At 31.7% G+C, this 24506-nt stretch overlaps 1 protein-coding gene across 2 annotated transcripts in view; it reads left to right on the forward strand.

The window, feature by feature from the left end:
- The window catches only part of LOC126847402 (glutamate receptor ionotropic, NMDA 2B), a 207444-nt gene that overhangs the window by 141769 nt on the left and 41169 nt on the right, over positions 1 to 24506 (forward strand). The window contains exon 1 of one of the 2 annotated variants that reach the window (XM_050587598.1): positions 16722 to 16955. The exons of the other annotated variant lie outside the window; for it this stretch is intronic. Coding sequence (XP_050443555.1) covers positions 16778 to 16955 — 178 coding nt within the window. The 5' untranslated portion in view covers positions 16722 to 16777. Of the gene's footprint in view, positions 1 to 16721; positions 16956 to 24506 lie in introns of those variants that run through there. 2 annotated transcript variants of the gene reach the window in all.

The following is a 24506-nucleotide window of genomic DNA, read 5'->3' on the forward strand; positions in this document are numbered from 1 at the left end:
AACTCATTCGACCGAATGGTGTATGTTTTCGAACAACTAGTATTAATCGATACTCTCTTATGTTCAATCATTCCTAACTCAATGTATAAAACATACCAACACACTTGGTAACACTGCATATTTCCGCTCGAAGAAGTAAAATATATTTTGTATAAATAACCCACGGAGTATACTTTTAAGCAACGTTTCGCGTGCATTTGAATAAAATATGTTGAATATTGTCTACGGTCCGAGACAGTAAGGGTCTTAATTCACACTATTTCTACATATTTGTAAAATACCGATGATACAATTTTACCTACTTTGCCATATAAAGTAGCCAGTTTAGTTATCAATATTTTGCTAAATATAGTATGTACTCTCATTCTGTATGTAAGACGTTATAGCTATACAACGAAAAACATTAGTAATTAGTTTCGTGTAAAAGCTTTTGTTTATAACAATAGCTTAAGTATAATAATATTGTATACTAATTAAAAAAAAAAACATTATTAACCGTGACGGAGCAACGGAAAATAAAAATAATCGAAATTTTTTTGGAACAAATTAATAGTTAATAGATATGAAAGAAAAGTTTGTTAGTAAAACTTGTCGGATAATTAATGTAAATGCGGGCATGCATTTTCCGCATAGAAATAGCGAAACTTAAACTCGACTACGTTAATTCAGCGTTAATTAAAATTCTTCAAGCTATAAAATATACAACTCGAACGAGAACCTGAAACTTTTTGTTAAAGCGTTCACCCGATGCAGTTTCACGGTACACCGGCCGGATTTTATATTAACTACTCGGAACTCACCTTGATCTTATCTTGGTAAAATTTAGACGGGGCATAAGTGCCACTTAAAAACTATATGATACTGAAATAAGAGATTTCTAATAAGAACAACGATAATAAATTATCTTAAAAGATATTCGATTTTTTAACAATATTCTTTTTTATACTTTTGCGGCTAATAATTTACCCAATTTGGATATATTGTAACTATTTTAAATAAGAATTCACTGGTCTATAACTAGTTTTTAGCAGTAACTTTAGATATTATGAGAGTTTCAAAACTAAAACGGGAGGAAGGATGGAGTGTGAATTATTTACTATAATAACCATAAAAGTTTCTGGTTATCAGTCAACATTTTCAAACAAGTTATTCTTAATTTAAAAATTTAACGAAATACATACGTTACCATGTAAAAATCTTAAGTTCATAGGGGTTTTCACATAAAAAGGATGTGGATAAATTGTTAAAAGATATTATATCAAATTTAAGCTGTTAACTTATAAAAGTATTAAAAAAGTAGTGACTGAGTCGTAGCTAACTACTCGCCCTTGTGTTTCTTGTAGTAATCAAGATGTTGAAATAAAGTATGCTTTAAACTGTTATAATTGTAATGATAGTTTAAATTCAAATAAAACAACGCGTATAAAACGGTAAATGGTATAGGTGAAATTGGCTATGGGAATAATTTGTTATTAGGTAAAATATTTATATTAATGCAAATGATATTATAATTTTATGTTGAATGATATGATTTGAAATATTATTTTTTATTGAAAACAATAATAATGTTCAAACATTTGTTAGTTTTGAATTATTCCGCAAGCATCCTATCCGTGAAACAATGTAAATTTTGGCGAGAGTGAGAGGGAAAACGTTTGGCACAATTCCAATTTAGATTTTAGGTTAAAACTATATTGTGCATACAGGGTGATTCGTTAAGGATAAGAAAATTAAAAAATGAATAAAAATGGACAATTAGATAATTAGCGATACGTGAATACACCAGAACATTTCTAAAAACACATACTTCTGTGTTTTCGAAATAGGCTCTGATTATTTTTCAATATTTATCGAACATTCATGGTTAAAATTGCGCCTGGTACCGTACACCACGTAAGAAGGACTAAAGTGCTATCGGTGTTGACGGCAAGGTGTCCTTAAACGATTGGTTTTGAGCTAAATGCGTTTGACAGCAAACGTCAGCGGCGTCGGTTGAAATTCATACGACAAACATAATTGCAAAGGTTCGATTATCATATTACGCTGACAATAATGGCCTCGGCTTACCCGTGAGAACGTATTAGGACAAAATCCTTTGGTTACACGTGAAAACATTATCTAAACCGACAACGCAGTTGACCGAAAAAAAATTTAAAAAAAATTCAATATCATCAAAGTGATGATCAGCGTTTGGGACTTCTTAAAATCATCGAAATAAGCACTTAAAAAACATTAAAGTAAACAAAATAAAATATCAATCTCAAAACCAACAATTTTTGTCGCGGTAAAAATATATTTTCTCCGGATTGACCGGCGAAAATGTAAATTAAAGAGATAAATACACCAAATCCAATCCATCGCCTCGATTTAACAATACTAATCCGTCAACGTTGGTTTTGATTGACAAAAATAAATATAAATTGATATTGAAAAAACCGCAGCTATTAATAAATTATTCTCATTAAACATTGTGACGTTTTCTGTTGTGTTTGTCTGTTGCATTACAATTTGTATACGGTTTATTTTTAACTGGAACCACTTCTCTTTTCCCTTAAAGGGTTTCCAATCACTCGACATCCGTTTATTATAATCGTACAATTAATTTTGATCATCGAGCAGTACATACGGGCATGTTACAAACATTAAGTGTTTACTCAAAAGTATTTTAATCGAATCCAATTACAATTATTTACAATCTGTAGAAAACACAGTTATTGCGTGGCCTCACCCAAGCACAATCAATATTCGATTTTGACAATATTATTGACTGTGTATTGGTACCTTTAAGGTCAAGGATGTTTTTACAGTTTTATATTTAACAGAAAATTATACATATTAAAAATCGCGTTAAAGCTAAAAATTGCACAATAAAACCAATTATAATTGTTACTGTTAACAATAATAATATTATTAATAAATTATTGCGAGAGTCTGATATTATAAAAAAAAACCTTTTTTATTTAAGAATAATTTGTTGAAAATTTTGACTTGTCGATAACCAGTTTTGTACAATTATTTATAAAATTATTAAAGTGTATAAGTAATATTTTAAACTATAAGGTTAGATAACTAGAAGATCATAAAATATATACGTTACTATTAAAAGTTTACAAGGTTTTTACACATGAGGGAGGTGGTATATTTTTTTCGAAAAATATATAAAATTTTGGCTTCTTTAAACCTATAAAGATATGAATAAGAATAATTAAAACAAGTAAAATATCTTAAAAGATATTTGACTTGGGGTTATAGTAAACCAATCACTTTGTATTATAATATCAAACTACTACTAAGATTATAGTTTAAAAAACAACTACAAATTTTTGGTAACGAATAATAGTTTTCAAACTAAAATCAATTACTCAGACCGAGTTTCATGTATGATGATTTTATTATTATTTCGGAAAGTTTTTGAACTCAAATTGAATTCGACAAACTTCGAAGTATTTTTAATCAAATATATTATATCATTCGCCGCCGAATTGCCACGCCTTTTAAAGTTAAAATTTTTAAATGAAATCCGAACCGTCTGAAGTACTTTCCGACATGTTTTATAACTATTTGATATCCACATCGGGTGTAGTGTACTTATTACTCACTACATAAGTTCTGCGTTCACAAAAATGTATCAGTGCAGTAGAAGCTTGAAATATGTTTAACTTTTTTTTTAAAACACGACTTATTTTTATCAGCCTTCTGTGTATATTAAATTATTTCAACTACTGTTCAATAAGTAGAAACTATTACAAATCACAAAGTGTATTAAACTTGAGAGTACGTTGTAATTTTTTTTTTTTAGATGATTTATGTATTATTAAGCTGTTGAAATCCATAAATCTCAATAAAACTTTTTTCGAAAACTCTGTTCGTATAATTGCATATTTTGTTCAAGCAATTTGTCTCAATATAACTTTATCTAAGAAATTATATTGTCACACGATTTAGCTGTTTTATTCTTTGTGAATAAAATTTCTACTCATTTTTTCCCCGTGAAATACGGTCATTTTTTTTTACAGAATTTCCGAATGGAATATCTAATATTTTTTCATAAAAAAAACAGTCGATTTTTGTGAAATTGAGCCAATAGTCTCTTCTTTTAAAGAACTATTGAGTTTTATACTTACTTGCTTTTAAGCAACATGTATTTCAACAAGATGCCCCAGACTTATCTCAATTTCATAAAAATAGGTAATCTCTGGGGCCGCAGAAATAGAGTAAACGAGTAGACAAGCCTAGGTTAAATATCGAATGACCGAGTAAATGAGTAACGAAAAAACATTGCATTTAGTCTCACCAATTTGTTTGGTTGACACAATACAAACATTATCATGTTAAAACTAACATACACGGTTTGTACACGGAGTGTATAATGTTTTTGGTAGAAAAAACCAATTTTTTTTTTGAGACTTGTTAACAAACTTTGCCTTGACTGTCGACCGTTAACATAACAGAATAGTTGGCACTGATTTTATCTCTTTTCGTAGACAACAATATGTGTACATAATATTTGATTAAGTAAAATCCATTTGAATGTAAAGTTCAAATCAGACATAAACAATATATTTTTTGGACTGCGAGTCAATCATGAAACTGTACCCTTAACCGCGGTATCAGTGAAATAAAGGACGGTTCCGTTTCGGTGATTTTGCCCGTGCCAATATAAATATTATATTATCATGATGCGTTTAGTTCGACTGGGAAAAGTTCAAAATTATATTTAGACACTCGTTTTGTATCAGGAGAAAACAATACGCAAACTGAAGTGCAGCAACGTTCCAATTCAGCAGACTGTGTAACGTTATTTATTTCATTTAGCCTTGTACTTTTTTTTTTGAAGACTATTTTACCAACACCTTGTATTACCTATTCCAATTTGTTTTTTTTTTCGCGAAAATCTATACATAGAACGGTAAAGATGCTGTAATTCGTTCATAAATATAATTAAATTGTTTGTAAAAATTAAAAAAATTAAAACGTATAATAACATAATGTAAAATAGACAACGGTTATACTTTTAAATCACACTCGAGATAGACTTCACTATAATGTTTTTAAATCCCAAATCTTTTGAGTTTATTCAGTCGTTTTTGAGTTAAATGTGATTACTAATTAGTCTAATTTTTGATTACTTACGAAAATAATTCTACTTCAAACACATAATATAATATTGAATGCTTTTCTTATATTTTTTTAGGAAATCGCTTTTTGAGCTGACTTGACCGCGGCTGTTTAAAAATATCGAATTTTGATTGAATTTACAGTTTTATTTGTTTACTATCATTAGATTGCGGATCCTTTATACGACCCAACAAATTATGACACCATAACGGTATACACGCATATTACCTAATATGCTTGCACTCTTGTGTTTAACGTTAATCGAATATAAATGCAAATGCGCATAGCCTTACCGATAGCAAAAAACTATAACAAAAAGTGCTATTATTGCTTTGAATTTGCATAAACACAATAATATTAGAAACACAAAGTATGATATACTATTATATATTTTGTTATTCTTGTTACGGTTTCTGGTTTTATGAAAAATTCCGAATAAAATAAGTAATGGAGAAAATATGAATGAACAGTCAATCGTTCGGTCCTCGGTGAAATGTTTTCTAAACACAAAATAAAGACTCATAGCCAATCACGTATATGTTTTTAAGTACAAATAAAGAGATACGCAAATAATGCCTATACCACTAAAAAATTTCCATCTATTTCTCTGGTTTTGCAGCTTACTCATATAATATTCTATACCTTTGACCACGGTTACAAACGTTTGAAAACACACAGTAAAAAAAAAGCATAAATTTAATTTGCTCTGTTCAGCGAAGCCGACCTATTCTAGTTTATATTTTTAATTAATCATAGAAATCATCAATAACGTGTGATTGTTCTGTTAGTTATAAAAACGTTTAACAAAAAAATAGACATTCACAACCTTTTTTTTTCTTCTTTTTTTAATGTATAGCGAATAATAGATTTTATTCGATGAACAAACGATGACAACAAAAGAGAACGATTAATTTTCGAATTCATTCGGGCCAGGTATAAATAACTTGGTTTTCACCTGTCAACTATACTCCTATACATATTATACTAGATGCTGGCCATATTCGAATGGCTGAATGCCCGAGTGGGTAAGCAAAAGCCGTTTAAAACAAAACCTCTCCTCCTTTTTTTTTTATTCAGTAAAAACTAAAAACGGATTTGAGCGGCTGGTGGTCTTTAAATAGAAAAAATATCAGCAGTCAAAGTAAAAACAAACAAATCACTAACTTTCCGTCACTGTCCAGAGTGTATAACAAATTGAATGTTATTCTTGTGAGTATATAACTGCATGTGATCCGTTTATTTGAAAATGTATGTAATATTATTAAATTTAAACTCGGAAACTGCGACCGAGGCCTGTGTATTGCCGGATTGCACTTGTGTAGGAATGTAAATAAAAAAAAAAGTTCTCTGAAAACTACCAACGGTAATACCGAAACCGAACATGAACGAGAAATGTCTAAACTAAAGAAAAATAAAACACTGTTTTACATAATTCTTCTGGCCCGTCGTCCCGTGGGAACACCGCAAAGCTCACAGGTGATTTGTATTCCTATATTTTCCAGGAATATAATATTATTCCGTTTTTAATTGTTTTCGACCCGTAGAGCCAAAACAAAATTGCTAAATATAAAACATCATAAAAATACGTTGTATTAATAAAAAAATATACAACTGGCTTTGATAGAGAGCATAAACTGAACCCAATAAGTTCGTCATATAATATGTCCAAAATAAATTTACCGGGTAAAAAGGTTCGCCGAGTAAAAAAAAAACATTTTAAGCAAGTCTAAGTTTTAACAATAACTTCGAAAAAATGTTATATAAAATAAGAATTTAATAATATTAACACTAATCTAACTGAAATAAATATAATTATAATATAAACAAATTGTTTTGTTTTTCAATAATTAAGAAAGTTTTGTTGGATATATTGTTAAAAGGGACTTTAATGCTTTACGCATATTATACATTGAGTTATTTGATATTGTCAGAACATTTTGAAATTATTATATAATAATATATTTATATAATAATTACACTTGAATTAAAAACATACTGTACTGTTTTATTTATATTATAGATTAAATAATACAGTACTTTATTGTTTTAGATACGAACTAACCGTTATCAAATAACACACCATCGACGTTTTATCGTACAATCATTTGAAACTGATGTTAAAAATTTGATTTTCTTACAATCCTGTATGAGAGTGAAATAAATTTAACAATATCTTAAAATAATATAGTTCCATGTTCTATTATGCTCAATGGTTAACACGTCTTAACATGTAAACATTGAACATTTTCTAACATAGATTTACTGGTGATTGCTTGCCGGACGCCTGACGGAGTGGTCAGTTTTGGGCAGGGAAATATTATCTAAATCTAATGTATCCCAGACGGGATGGAAAGAAAAACGGTTCTTTATTTCGCTTTGTTAGGTGTAGTCTTAGGGCTTAAGGTTTGAAAATAAGACTGTAGGTAGATCTAGAGCGGGGCTATAATGTACACTGTTTTCTTGAAAACCTGCAGTCAAGTTTTTTTTTTATTAAGTAAATACCAAAAAAAGGAAAATTCGTAGTTTATTTCTAGGTTGTTGTGTGAGAATGAATCAACAGTAAACAGGTATCTGAAAAATAGTTTTTGTATGTTCTGAATTACAATATATTACGAGAAACAACGGCAACAAATTGTTATAGACAGACGATCAACCCTTATCAAATCCACCCCATTTAGGCCAATCGTATAATCTGGTCGGCTGATTATGAGCACCCCTTCCAGTTCATTGTCACTCATCCGTAATCGACACGTTTGTCGTTGTTCCAGCTAGATGAAAAATCGGTTACGATTAAAATATAAAATTATTTAACCGCGTCGGTGACACGATTTTTTCATTTTTTTCAGTAACCCGAATCTACTTCACTGCTAATCGAGGCACAAGCGAACCGTAGCTTTTGTACTCGAAAATTAATAGCTAACATACAACTCACAGTGTGTCCTAATAGTTTGTGCTATAATCATAAGGTTAAACAAGAAATCAAGGTGCGTTGAACTCGACCGGTGCGATTACGACCCGGCTCTTAATTAATAGCCGGACAAGGAATTTCGGTTCACATTGACATTACCACGTGAGAGTCACTTGATACACACGTACGGTAGACATATTGTATTAGTGTAATAATAATTTTTACTTTTTTGCGCCGGTCCGAAAACGTGAACGACCCACGTCGAATACCGTATTCATCCTAGTACCTGTTTTGCCTATACAAGTCGCCGCGTTATACTTTAATTAAATCGCTCCAGTTATTATCGCGGTAGATTAATAATATATATTGTTAGCCAAAACAGACGGAAGCTATGTAGAATGTTGTAAATTCTACAGAGTGATCAATTTATCGGAAAATCATTGCGATATTACTTTTTGTAAACATTTATATATTTGTTTGTACGCTTCGGTAACGTAAAAAACAATTATCTAAAAATGGATATCGACCGGTCAAATTTTCAGCATATTATTGGTAATTGAAAAATTGCGTTCATTTGTTTACCTCGTTTTAACGTAATTACTTTTGTGTACATTTGTATCTACATTTTTTTTTACTATGTTGGCTTGTTTTCATTTTATTGTTTTATAAAAAGCGGCCTAGGTCCCTCGTGAATTATAAAATAGAAAATAAAGTCTGCAAAATCGATTAAGTCCAACAGTACCGTTTTTGACGTTGATTCGTTCAGTAATTGAACGTTTCCAAATGTGTTCCGAGTCTTTGAATTACTTTGAATCTCGAAGGGTAACCTTAATGAAGGGGAATTGTTTTTTTCTGAAATTTTCTTAACGTTATTCAATTGAATGAATGCCCTCACAACTGTTTCCTTTGCCAGTTATTCTATTGGTCGCTTACATAATATAAACATGTATATTGTAGATATATATATATATATATAAATCTTTTTCAATTTTCTATCGTCCATAGTCTTTATACCGTATCAATGAAAAGTTGACAGCCGTTGTTTATAACATACACCAGCTTGACGCGATCAAACAACTATTGTCAAAATGCTTCATTGAAATTGATAAAATTTTTCTAATAACTGTCATTATATTTTCATATCATATTGTGTGAGCATAAATTTAATAATTTTACGAACAAATTAGTGTACATTTTTCCTCCTGTGGAAACTTCAAAGGTTTTCGAAGAAACTGAATTACTAAGACCTAACGCGTATGTTATTTGATATAGTATTCGTAGACAAAGGCACTGGTCGGTTTAGGTTAGGTGAGGTTTCGATTTGATTTCCTTGGCCATGCACTACTTTCTTTGGTGTCCGACAACGCAAACAATGTGCCTTGCGAAACCCCCGGACATTGACAGTTGTTATCAGCAAGGGTAAAAACTAAAACAAAAGTAATTACCCGGTTTTTGTGCGAGTGTCGCCAAAACAACGTCCCACAGGTAACCTAAATCAGACGGTAATGGCATAATTTATTTATACGGTGTGTGCAAAATTAAGATTTGTGCCTTTGGAGTGCACAAAAATTATATTTTACCCGGCAGAACCGTCGGGGCGTGCAACAAAAGTTTCCTTTCAGACAACATGACGTACTCAACACCGCGTTGTTTGCCACATTTAAAACCCGAATTCGGGTCGTGCTCGAAAAATAATTAAAGTAAAACATAAAAAAACAAACGGCAAAAGCTACTCGTTTAACGGAAACAGAGTCGTATTTCTTCTTCTTTTTTTTTATCTCTGGCAACGGCCGTGAAGCTCGGATGCTAACTTAAAAATTTATGTAGCTTTGCAATAGAGTGTTGTTAGGTCTGTTAACAATAACCAGAACATTTTATTGTTGTACAATAATTGTTGTATAATGTTATATTTACTTATTTATAGTAAATATATAATATTTATTATTTAATAGAATATATATATATATATATATGTTTATTTATTTAATAATAATGGCGTGTATAGAGTTCCCATGTAATTATTGTGAACATTAGAATCTCCAGGCGGTGAAGTGAAAATTATTACACAACACACAAACCCATTTACCCTAAAAAAAAAAAATGTAAAATAATATCCATTTAAAAAAAAACAAACAAACCGCAGGCTTTGGTCCAAAGCAGTAATTTGTCTCTTATTTCGCTGACAGTGGATTAATCTCGTGATAATTTCGGCCGGTCGTTATTCTTACCATCGGACGTTTGGAATATTTTTTTTATTATTATTTATACTATTCCAAATATATGATTTTTTTTTTTATTATTATTTTCCTACGAAGACATCCTCCTTTGACCCGCAAGATTGACATTCTCGAGAGTTCATTTTTATTTACACGACGCGACGTTGCGTTGGAAATAATACATCGCTTGTATTTCTTTCACAATGGATTTAATTTTAGTGCGGTAGAAAATAATAAAACGTCAACGTTTCTACGGAAATCCTTATTCGACCGACTTCTATTCTTTATTGTAATAAATTCTTAGCTTTATCATTTTAAATGTACAGGGTGGTTCCTTAAGGATGAGACATTCATTTTCTCGGAATATAATTACAATTTTGCGGTTTTATCGTTTGAAAACATTTTTGTTTATGTTATTACACAAAAAAATATAGAATTAATAAGTATTACCCTGTTTCTTAGTATTTTACAGAACTCTAAAGACTTTTCAAACGTAAATGTATTTAATTAAAGTCGACAAAGCTGTAGATAAAAATGATAAAAAATGTAATACTGTCTAGTAATGTAAAAATGTCTCCTAGAAAGAAAAACTACAAAATCATAATTATTTTAATATAAAATGAGTGTCTTATCCATAACGAGCTACATTATAATAATAATTGTTCAAAAAAAAACCCCAAGAAGAATTAAGATACGGCGGAGGAACTTGTGTCGTGTCAGTGAAAGGAACACTGAATTACGTTAATGTGGTAATTTATCGCCTGACGGTTTTTACCTCTTAGCTATAGGTGTAATCTATTTTATTATTATGACGCAAGATAATGCGAGACTTTTTAAAGAAAATATTTTTCTCTAAAACGGCCTAAAAGAAATATAAGTAAACCTAAAATAAACCTAAAAAAAAATCACCCGACAACTTCACTCGGCGTTTTCCAGCAGTTTTCCAGGAGAGAACGACCGACGTTTTTTATAACCCGTATAACATTTTTGGGGAAACTAATATACTTCATTTTTTTTTTTTTTTTTTTTCTTTTGTAACAACTATATAGACTTTTCAGTAAAACTAAAAACCGAAACCAAATTTAACCTACTTCATATTCAATCCGACCGGCTAGCAGACCTAGACAAATCTTGTAACATACGAATTTAAAGTTAAAATTTATAAAGGTTTTTTTTTTAATATTTCATTTTTGTCTTATTATTAAAAGAGAGGCTGGTATACTACCATTTTGTGTAAATATTATAAAAACATTCAGCACCATGTTTCAAAATTATTTAAAGCAGTTTATATTTAAGGGGATTGAAAAAGCTGGTAGTTTTTAAGGAGTTTTAAATAAGCAGTATTTAAAAAACAGACTTTGGTTGATTTCAATTTTATAAAAATATAACAATTTGTTGACTTCTTTATTAAATGATGTCGGAAAACGATTTTAATTTAAAAAAATCTAGTTTTATGGGATTAAGTAAACTAAATTTGAAAAAGGTTTAATATTAAAACGAACATTAGGTCAAAAAACAGACTGATTTTATTTCTATTAATCGAAAAGAAAACAAGTGTATATTAGTTTGAAGTATTTGTTATTAGTTCATAAGTATTTGGAATAGCACCGTTACCTTAGCACCGTTCGGTTGTCCCACTTGATCCCAAATTTCAGTTAACCGTGTAATTAGTATACAATTACTATCGGCGTGAAATCGACACTTCGATAACAAACTTACGTGATTAAGTGTAACCATTGACATCACGTACAATATACAGGAAGGGTTAGCAAGTGAACCTCTCCTCCTACTTCTCGAAACCCCGACTTATCCGTGTTCCTACTAATTCGTGAGTCGCAAACAAAACATTTGATAAGGAAAAAAATACTTTTTGACATTATAATGGTCGACATTGACTAGTTTCATCACTTTCCCATTGAAAATGTACATTACTGACGTGACACACATTGACTGAGATTCGGCACACATTTATGATTCATTCTGTACGATACAAGCTTTTCTCTCAATCCCCATACTCAACACTAACCACTTAAGGCTGAATTTTCGTTTCTGTTTGCCAGGTTGATTTTTTTTTTTGTACTGTGCCCAAGCCAAAACATAACGTTTTGTGTTTTCGCTCGTTTTGTATGGTATATTATATTTTTACTTCGTATAAAATATTATGTCGATTTCGTACCTGACTTTTAGGCGACTTGGGCGCAGCTATTGTGTATACGCCATATTTAATATTTACTATATCATTACGGGTATACCTACTATAAGCGGCCCGGATGGGGGGGGGGGATATAAATTGCACTCAGAAAGTTTTCGGAAAGCGCCCGTTGGCGTTGAGACCGTACAGTCGCTGTTGTTTTTTATCTTCAATAAAAATGATATATACCGGAATTCGTGAGGATTTTTGTTTTCATTCTCGGACACGGCCTAAGTAAGTCGTTCGATGATTTCGTTTCGAGTACATGGAATATAATGTGAACTTACCGGAAGTCGTTTAAACGTTAATCGGATATTATCGATCCTCTATCTATTAACGGACTTGCGGTTTCGGATAATCCTCTGATCGTTAACCGTTTCGGTTTCAGACACTTTCAGCCATTAAAAAACAAAAAAAAAAAACACCAAAGTGTTAGAAGCAATAGGGACTTTGTTTTTGTATTCCGACTGGCTTTTTATTCAGTCAGAGCAAAGGGAGTGTAGTAATTAATAATGACAACCGGACGACGTGCTGTGCATTTCATTGTCAAAAACAATCTATTCGGTCGACCAAAACCACCGACCGGATTGGAGATAAAACAAATTACGCCCAATGATAACAATGATAATAATAACAATAATAATAACAATAACAATAATAATAAACGCATTGACTCACGCGAGATCAAACGACCGTGCTCCACGACAGTCTAATCAGAATACTTGGTTTCTGTATAAAATAATTACAAATTTGGGAGATTTATTTATGAAATTATTTTATATATGTTATTATTGGTCAATATTGTAAAATTTAAATGTAAATGTGTAAAATAATAAATGTTTGTAACTTAAACGGTAACTAATACAGTTAACGTTCTAAATTATGAATGATTTGCTAAAGATTTTGACTGGTCGATAACCGGTTTCTGACAGTGGCTTTTAAACGTTAGTAACTATCCAAAATATGATATTAAACACCCTGTATATTTAAATTTTGCTGAAAGAATGATTTATTATGGCACGTGCTCGAACAAACCACGACAAATACGCATACAATTAATAAACTCTGTCCGGAAACTATATTTGTTATTTAAAGAACAAGTCAACTGAAAATATAATTAATACATTTTAAACTAGTTATCGACCAGTTGACATTTTCAGCGAATTGAGTTTCAAAAGTTGATAACGTTCCGAAATTTACAAATAAAAACATAAATAACAAAAATGTAGTTAAAAAAAAATACTCCTAAATTGTAATTATTTTGTTAATACAATTATTTTTAGTGTACATAAAATAAATATCATAAGTTTTGGAAGTATTCGAATTTTAAGTGAAAGTTGTTGCGTTAATTTTACACATGTCTTTTTATTTGTATGGTCTAATAAAAATATAAATATATGTCACACATGAAATTTTTGTTTTCAGGTAAGAAACTATTTCGTAATGTTGAAGTAAGAACGATTGATTTATACTTTTGGAATAACGTAAGTGTTAATGCAAATTAGTAATTATTAGTTATAGCGTTCATCTTTCTTAAAATCATTGCGATTATTGCTATTAGTTTTTCTTGTTGATAACATTTAGTTTATTTTTAGCTACAGTATTATGAAAGTGCTAATTATTTACCGTTTTCAGTATTCTACTGCATTAACTAATAAAACTTAAACGGTAACTTTTAAAATTAACTATAATTTGCTGGAAACAAAAATGGTTATCGACCAGTCGACATTTTCGAAAAATGATTTTTAATTAAAAAAATTAAATAAATACATACAGCACCATAAAAGTTTTAAAAGTTAACGATGCTTTAGAAAAAAAATAAAGTATAAAAATTTGAATTCTGTAATGTGACACCAATTTAGGTTTCCCTCTCAAAAAAACTACAAAATAACAATTATTTTAGAAGAAATCAGTTTTATTCTAAATGAATCAGCCCCTATATGTGGCCATTTTCAAGTAAACGATTTAATAAGGACTCGGGCTGACACCATGGTATATATGTATATACTATGTATGCTTAGGAAGTTCACAGCTTGTTTGGTTTTTAACGGTTCTATGGGCCCTTTGAGATGTTTCGTTTGACAGGTCGATACCGTGCTGTACGCAGTATTAGTATTACAACAGAAAAGCACCGTCTGTCATTTCCCAACGGATTCGGTCGTTAACTAATATTATAAAAATAAAAAAATACAAAGAACGGTTCTGCCCAATACTGTTATAAGTTCATTGTTTCCATTTGCTTTGATATCGTATGAAAATATTATTATAAATACGCCTCAGTCCGGTAAACAGAAGTCGCGACACTGTGCCAAAACTTGGTAGCTAAATATAATACAATGATACTTGTTCCATATTATAACAATAAATACTACCTGACAATACCAGAGATTTATAATGCCTATATATATATATATATAGGCACTTCGCTGAGCACTCACTCTGTGTACAATGGATTCATCATACCAGTTTCAAATTATTAATATAAACAACCTGAAATATAAAAAAAAAAGTATTTGTACATAAATTTGCCAATTCACGCACAAAAGACAAAATAACCGTAATCAGCTATTCTCAATTTAAGGTATGCAGGCGTGAAGTAAAATGTGTGGCCAATTGAGCAAATGTAAATAATAATTTAAAATTCTACCTCAGTTTCTATGAAAACTTTTCAACGTTCAAACTATAAAAAGAAAGATGTTGCGTATCGACATCTTTGCATTTTCAGCAAGTTATTTTTGATCTAATTATAGTGTAAAATATAGTAGGCCACTAGTAAGTATCCAAAAGTTCTTGGAGTTGTTGTGTAACACCAAAAAGTAATAAAAAAACAAAAATGGCAATTGTTCAAAAACCGAAAACTATATTCTACTTTTAGACTTAGAATATGAAGTTTTCTTAGAGGGGTGTGAAACTAAAACTTTTAAAATTTCTGAAAGTAGGGTAATAATCCAATTAACGTAAGACACTCGATATCTCTTAAAACAATTACAACTTTGTAGTTTTTCATTTTGAACGTTTGTAACTTAAATATTTAATAAACTTTTTAAATTAAGAATAAAGCCGAAAATGTTGATTGGTTGATAACCAGCTTTGAATAATTACCTTTCTAAGCTATTAAGATTTCAAATTTAGGACTGAAAAAGAGTTGAGTGAAGTATTATATGCTTGCCTTACTCAAAAACACTCGACATCAAATCCTGAATTTGAAACTCTAATAACTCTCTAAATGTTTATTCAAAAATGGTTACCGAACAGTCATAATTTTCGGAAAATTATTGTTTTTTTAAAGAATTTATTTAGGTAAATATATATTATATCATTTATAAGATTATGGAAGCTGATAGCTCAATGGAAACTACTAAAAAAGGTAACAATTCGGTAGTTTTTTATTGTTATATAGTTAAAATTTACATATTGTATAAAAATGTTTTCGAAAAAAAAAAAAACAGGTAATTTTATTTTATAAAAAAATTAGTGTTTTACGTTAAATTAAAAAAAAACCTGAATATTGGATAAACAATTCATTTTTACAATATAACGCCCCGACCCTGCTTGGCTGACTTTTTCAATTTAAGTTTAAGTAATATAAAAATAATGAATGTGGCTTTTTAAAAAAAACATAATAAATATGAAAAATTAATATTCGATAGAAAATCATTAACTTGGACGCATACGACTTGGACATTCTGTATTATAGTAATATACACCCATTGAAGATCAAATAAGTAAATAACACAAAAGTGGCCCACGAGAATTCGATCACTTTCCGGACGTATCATGTGTCGGCGGTGAACACTCGAGACGAGCTTGCGGTTGAGTAATATTATTGTCGCGAGTAAGTGCCAGTAGCACGCGTTGGCGGAATAGGGTCGACGTAAAGAGTACACATCCGGTTCGGACGTTGATGGGTAATGGTGGAATATTCGTCGGGTGCGTGTCCCTGCCTTCCCGCGCACTCACATGACGAAAATCGCTGAGCCGCCGCCGCCACCGGTCGTCAAGGCGACGGCATGCTAGAGTCGTGCCGAAATCGCGCGCCAACGGCACTGGTTATTCGTTCCGGGTCCAGTAGTAGCTCGTCACGCGCGCTACGCGCTAACCGCCGACCGGACCGACGAGTTTCGACCAATGTGGTGGCCGGCCGCTTTCCAGGCGCTGGCCGCCGCCGCCGTGGCCGCGTTCGCCGCTTCCGGCTGTTGGTGGCCGGTGGACGGGGCCGCGGTGCGAGCGGGCGGCGGCACGGGCGGCGGCAACCGGTGGCGCGGCGGCCATGGCGGCAACAACAAGAGCGCACAACTGTTGACCGTGCACGGCCGTCAGCCCGAGCTGGCGTTGAACGTGGGCATGCTGGTGCCGAAAACCAGCTTCGGCGTCCGCGGCTACTACCGGGCCATCAACGACGCCATGCACGAGATCAACAAGGCCAACAAGAAGAACCACACGATACGGTACAACAAGATGTACAATTTCGGCACGCAAAACGTCCGTTACCTGATGATGTCGCTGACGCCGAGTCCCACAGGTCAGTCTGAAAAAACCCCAGCACGGCTCCATGAGGGGGGGGGATGTTTTTGAAAAGTTTGAGTTTGAGCATGCGACGGAGAGCTGAGATCATATTGTTTTTACAACGACGTTGGTTTATTTTTGATTTATTTTTTGTTTCTGAGAAATCTCCCAAAATCGCTATACCGATTTCCACATGTAAAAAGTACAGACGGTATTGTGCAAATTCTTATTCGAATAATTTGTTCTCAATTTTTTCTAATGAAACTTCATTTGAGTAAAAATGTATTTCCTATATATACCGGTTATGTATATTTTGTAAGTGAAGTATATTATATATTTATACGAAATAATGTTTTTAAAGTAATTACTTAAAACTATGACTCACAAACTATTTAAATAGTATATTTGGCATTATTCGAATAACTGAATAAAGTGCTATCTAGACGAGTATTTAAATAACGTTTTATTCGAATGATGCACAACTCTGTCTACCGATCAGAAACTGTACCTAAAAGGTACATTATTGGGTCAGAAATTAAAAAAAAAATTCCTTCAAAATCAAGAAAAAAAGTTAAGTTTATTCGTTTATGGAAAAACACAATAAAACCGTATGACCAGTGGGTTTTCGGGTTTGTGTTTTTTTTTGTCAACTGTTTTTTTTATTATCATTAACACTCGGTATAATAAAAAAGGTCGTGGACGAAATACAGATTGTATTATTTCAGCTTCTATGCAGAGCCGAAAAGGTATTGTTTTTACAACGACGTGTTTTTATTTTGATACCGTTTCATGGACAATTTGTTCTTCCAATATCAACAATACGTTTATTTGAAATAGAACGACTTTTGCGCATTTCTTCATTCGCTTGTGCAATTCCTATGTGACTATGCGGATTCAGATTTTTCAAAATGTCAACAGTTGGGCTGTTCGGTTGACGGTTGTCCTAATATGCCTTAATTTTTTTTTCAAGAAAAAACCCCATAAAAAAATTAATGTGATTTTTATTGTACATTAAATTATTTGTATTTATGTTTTATAGTGTTTACCGTTTATACAGTATTAATAATTTCTTTGTTAAAATTGGGAAAAATGTACTTAATTATAAAATGTATTTGTATCCAGTTTTCCCAAAAAACGTTACCTTAAAAATCGTTACCTTCATTGTAATAATCATAATATGTAGACAACAATTAGTTGGGTTTGAGAAGAAGTTGAAAGGATTAATTTATACATATATATATTCATAATATTAACTAATTAGTATTGTGTTTAAATAATCATATGCTAATTAGTATAGTAACAGATGTGCTAAGTTACAAGAAAATTAACCCAAAGGTTAGCTGATTTTAAATCTTTTTCAAAATATAATTTTGATCGTGACCAATAAGTTACTGTGAAATTGTTTTCATGTTTGTTTTATGTATACAATTTGCATTAAAATAAGGCCTAACCGATGACTGATAATAATGGCATGGAATTTCGGGATGATTTTAATTAACAGTCAGTTTTCCCATTTTGAGATAATGTCAAAGACAGTACGATATCTTCTGTCTCTAATTTATTGTAGCCTGTAATCATTTAATTACAATTATAAAGTGTCTAAATATGAACCGTCAGAACGACTAGTAAGAAAACTGCATTTTTAATACTTGAAATACATTTTGGAAATATTGGAAAATACAATTACAATTATTCCTAGAACAATTTCAAACAGGTATTTTTAAACAACTATAATTTAAAATAATTGTCGAAAAAAAAATTATACTTAGTATTATATTTTAGTTGAAAAAATATGCTTTGATAAAAATAAAATTGCGTTTCTTGGGCTTAACGCCCAATGATATTATATCATGCTACTTGTCTGTCACCACCTACGTAGTGTGTCATACTATGTGAACAGTCAATACTTTCCTGGAATAATAATGTCTCTTGTTTTTATTGTGTACAAGATATATAAGTCTTATTCGATCACTAGTGTCTTGGATCATCCTACAAATTGTCGCTCAGTCATGGTTGTCTGTGGCTTGAATCAAGTATAGATATTTACTTGTACGTACATCATATTAATGTGGGCGACAAGACAGTTAAACTAGCCTTAGTAAAAATAACAAAGACAATATATTATTTCCAATAAGACGTGTCATCGAGCTGTTGTGCAATGTGTGCACATTGTTTTGAATACATGACCACCATGATACAATGTAATAATATCTCCTTATCATTATCCTATCCCCACCTCTGTCTATCCTCTATTCTTCTTTCCATTTTGTATTTTATTCCCCTACCCATCCTTTCCTATCAATTTGTGTCAGCAATGCTTATGTCAACACTCACAGACATCTGTTCGCCAAGGAAATATCATCGTACCCCAAGCCTTAGTTGTATCTGGATATTTTCGACGTTAAGACCTAAGGTGCGCTTTGGTGTCATGCTCGTTAAAAACTTATGGGACTATGACCATAGAAGCTGAACAAATGTCGTGTTTGTGTGGAGATTATAATAACAGGTCTCGCACCTGTTAGAGCTTAAAACTCATCGTTAAGTCTTCGGTTTGACAATGTTTGCGGAATACAGTGATTAGTGCGTATGGTTTTTTTTTTAAACTTATTCCTACTAGTTTAATAGTTAAATTTTTAAAGGGGAACAATAAAAATAAGCCACTTAATATTATGATTTATTTATGACGAACACATTACATGGTATTATCTTGTAGTTAGTTGATTATTGTTTTTACAGAATGCCAGGCTGTATTTTTCATTAATCATAGACAAACTTTTAATGCTAATAATAATAATAGGGGGCTAATTAATTAAGAATATCATTAATAATCAATCAAACTAATAATTCATTTTTTGGCAATTTTGCAATTATTATAAAGCATGTTATTTGTTTTCGTTAAACACGTTCCTTATATTTTTATTTAAAGTTTGTACCTAATGGAAATGCGTATTTATTTGCAGTAGTTTACATTAGTTGTATTTCATATTGGTGTTTTACACGGTTTTAGGTAATAATATTATAAGGTGTTATGATGGATATTTTTTAAAATGTTGGTATTTTTCAATTACTCTTTAGATACAGCAAGATAATACGTTGGTTTTTGTAAATATATTCATTTATCACCAGCTAGTTCGGACAAAGGCGTTCAGCGTTTTAATTTTTTTGTTATCTGAGAAAGATGTGTGTGATAAAAAATAATTCCACTGGAAAATACAATTTAGGTAAAATACACAACGGTAAAGGGAACGCATTCACAGATTATTTGAATTCTGTATTATCATCATATATTATTCACATTATTGTCCTTATACGAAATAATAATAATCTGGGTCCGATTTTAACTAACCGGACCGTAAAAACATAGTAGGCTTGCATTTAATTTATCAATGCAATTTCGAAAACCACATCGGACACGACCGTTCAAAAGGTATACATAAATCTGTTTATTACACATATAATTCTGATATGATATTCACATGTTATAAAACATATAAAGTGGTCAATAAAACGGCCGTCGAATCGATTGTGTGTAATAAAAGTGTAAAAATACAAACGATACTGATTAAACCGCTTTGCACAATGCAAAACTTTCTCATACTTCCCACGCGACTCCAAAATCGTTTTTTCACTGATATAACATGGATACTACTTGGCTATAATTCGTTTCGTTCCTATCTCATATTGTACCTACTGAGTTTCACATCACAAATTTACTACCGGGTTTTTGCGTTCAGTTCATAATATTATATTATACATTTTAAAACGTAAAACAATTTAAGCTAATGAAATTAAGGTGTTAATTTTTTTTTTATCGAAACCTCGTTATTTTTAACGTACAGACAAAGAGTAAAAAAAAGATTAAAAGAAACTTGTCTGATGTAATTAACACGTTCACGACCGAACTTAATACTAAAGTAGTGGAAGATGCAACTATAGACCTTAAAAAGAACAACAAAGCTGCTGGTGTGAACAACATACTTAATGAAAGGTTTTGTTCATTATGTGAGGGTAAATGCTTAGCCTACTATTCAGCTATTATAGATACTGAAAACGCGCTTAGAAAACGAAAAACATTCCTCTATTCTCACGATGGTAAAAATGTACGAAATGTAGATTTAACGATATTGACGATACATATTTTCTTATTCTTTAGTATTCCATAGAAACTTCCATGCGATCCGACCGTTTTGTAGTTGTTTGTAGGCTATACAATGTATAGTATACATTATAACGTTAGGACTTGGATAGCTAGTTCGATCGCGTCAAAGACTTAAGTGTAAATATATATGTACCATCATAAACAATCAGTTAGTGACAATAAAACGATTGAAAGAACGCACTTAGTTTTCAAAGGGCCACCGACCGTTATATATATATATATATATATATATATATATACAATATGTTTTAAGGTATAAAACGTCTGCCGGATTACACTTTAATATGTATATACACGGTGTACTTTGTAGGCGATAAAAAGATCTAAAAAGCGCTCTAAAGCCGACGACGTTTTCCTTGTTGCCGTTCAAGTAATATTATGCGCTTAAGAAAGTGTTTTTGATGTTGACAAATCTGAGCGCTCCAGTTAAGGCTCGAACCGAAGGCTTGTCATTAACGCGAGTGGCTCTTTGGTAAATCGTACTCGTACTTTTTTTAGAACGGTAAAAAAAATCTCCTAAACCCAAATAGGTCGCACGTCTTCGGAGCGGTTAACGAGCGGTAATCGAGGAGGAATGCATTTGGAAAAAAAAAACCCTATTATTATACTATATTCGATGGTATGGCGACCGGGCAAGTAGGACGGTTAAATGGCCCTCGCATGTGCGTGTGTTAAATAAACCTATCACGTAGGGCAGGAAAAAAATAGACGCGTCGATTGAAAAGTAAATTCGCCTTGTCTATATAATAAATAGATACCGGCCGGTACACGATTGGTCTCGGAAGGACATAACGACATTACGGCATCCTTTACCTCGGGGCCGGGTCGGAAATAGCTTTCATACTTTACCGTCTAGTCGATTCTCTCTTTCTACATAATATATGTAGCCATATACCGTCACTTTATTAGATTGCAAATTTCCTACAATCAACCGTTTCTATTTACGATTTTTCAGAACATTTACCATTCAGTAGAATTATTAGTATCAGTAATTGCCCGAGGGCCACAACCCCCGCTCCGCCACTTCACCCTTCGCAAAAGTCTACCGACCGGAGTTTACTACCCGGTATTCGAGACCGACTTTTGATTGAAAACCTTACAAGGGCATAGGTGAAGAGAGAATTCTGCTGCCGTGCGCCTCAAATATATTAATATAGTTGTTTTCAATGAAGCTTAAAAAAAAAATTGCAACATATATTTTAAAATTATTTTTTTAATTGAAATCAATATTTCATTCGAAGGATAGATATAGGGATTATGTTATGGTATATATATATATATAAGGATAGTCAAATGAATTTGTTTGGTCATCATAATTTGAGTATGGTCGTTTATTGTAAAATGACATAAATTAATTAGTGTCTTCAAAAGAAAAACTATACAATTGCCTAAACTATTAAAAATATTTTAAGAGAAAATATGTGTCTATCATAACTCTATAACTGCGAGAACTGTGAATAAGTGTGTAAGTCGATTTCGGTGATTTTACAGGCGAGCGATTTTAAATTGACCAGCTGCCATACATAAATCAGCATGTAATAATCAGGAACTCACACCTCTCTCGAGGTTTTTGTGTTGATCAAACGAGTTAAACATTTATTCAAGGTGTGCTATGCGCTTCGGACTACATCCTAGCGTACTTAGTCAATTTTGACCATATTTCGACTTACACACTTATTCACAGCTGTTACAGATATAATGTGTGTACATCATAACTCTGTAATCGTCTCTGAGCTTTTGTGTTGAACGTTTATTACCGTTGTTGGGTCTGTAAGTCAAATACAATCGTTAATGCGTATAATTTATATCATAGTAATTATCATCATCGTTATCGTTATTATTATTCCCCGATGACTAACGATGGCCCGTCGGCAACACTAAAACTATATTATAATAACTATTAACTGCAAAAGCGGATAGAGCAAAAAAAAAAACAAATACAAAAATATTAACAATAAATTATCGATAGAAGAGATTGCAAAAAAAAAAGATTTAACGCAGTGTATAGTATACATATAGTCGGATGATAAATAATTGCAAAATACGTATCGGGAGAGATTAAATTTTACCACGGTTGGCCATAAGCGGAAAATACATAATAATTTGTTTTATACTTTATAATTATTTTGCTATGCATAACACTATAACGCTATGGCAAACACACGAGCTATTTATTACTTGTGTATACCTACTAGATGATATTATGGCATTTTAGCCGAAAACGACAGGGACCGTCCGGCGCTGATAATAATTATGATTGACAAGTTCTGCTGTTGTAAAACGTCGACCCGTCATAATATGTATTTAGATTTTTTTTTATTAAGGGTGTTTGCGCACACGGTTCACTAAACGACCGTCGCATTATACCGCTGTATTTAATACTATCTAATAATAACGACCTTATTGTGGTAAAACCTATGGAAATCGTAAAAATACTGAGAACAAGCACAAAGTAACCAGAAGAGACACTTTTCAAGATTTACGTGGGTGGATGTGCACTGTTTATTTACTAAACAGGAAAATGAGTGATATCAGTTACGGTAGCAAAGAACTTTTAATTATAGCTGATTTCTGGATACAATTTTACCGATTTTGTGTTCTCGCCTTACTTGTCTTTTCTGGTTATTCTGCGATAGGAATAATAATTATTTTTTTTGAAAACTCACTGCTAAGATTTACAAAAAGCATATAAATAGTGGTTTTGAAAGAAGAAGAAAAAATGGCTAATCAGCTGATAAAATATAATATGATAGTGACTAAAATCGAAATTTGCCTTTTAATATTAATACTATCGATGAGTATTATGTACCATATAAATTTTAATGTATACTATAGTTAATCAAATTGCTCACCGGACCGCTATGCATACAGGTCACTGTGTAATGAGCTTTGTGAAATATCCGTTTATTTTGGCGGTAACCCTTTCAGGATACACAAGAGTTTGAAAACAAACTTCATTCCAAACTGTCGATATTGTAATAAAATTGTGCCCGCTGTATAATAATTATTATACCGACTTGTGTTTGAATAATTCAACAGCTTAATGTGCAATCGTTCTCGTATCGCATTTGCGCAAAATATATGGTTAAACCCCAAAAAAAAAACTTTTGTCAGCCTGCGTATTATGATATTATTATTCCATTTCCGTATTGGAATTTTCCAGCGTTTGTTGTCCTTAAACAAAGGCAGGTTGTATTAGATGGCTCTGATTGTGACATAAGTATAATACAAATTAACCCGTTAAAGATGAACGCTATTTAAAGGTTTTTACGATAATTCAAAATGCTAATCCGTCGTTTTGTAAAATTCCTCTGCTTTATTTATTACTTTTTATTTTTATGTTTCAAAAAGGAATTCGTTAAATTTTTGTTCATTAGTACTTTAAAAATAGTTTCCGCTGCAAACTTT

This window comes from Adelges cooleyi, unplaced genomic scaffold, assembly GCF_023614345.1.
Source record: "Adelges cooleyi isolate 19-005CV unplaced genomic scaffold, UGA_ACOO_1.1 ACOO_flye_CR_arks_rails_tigmint_CR_PRNA_108, whole genome shotgun sequence".
Classification (NCBI taxonomy): Eukaryota; Metazoa; Arthropoda; class Insecta; order Hemiptera; family Adelgidae; genus Adelges; species Adelges cooleyi.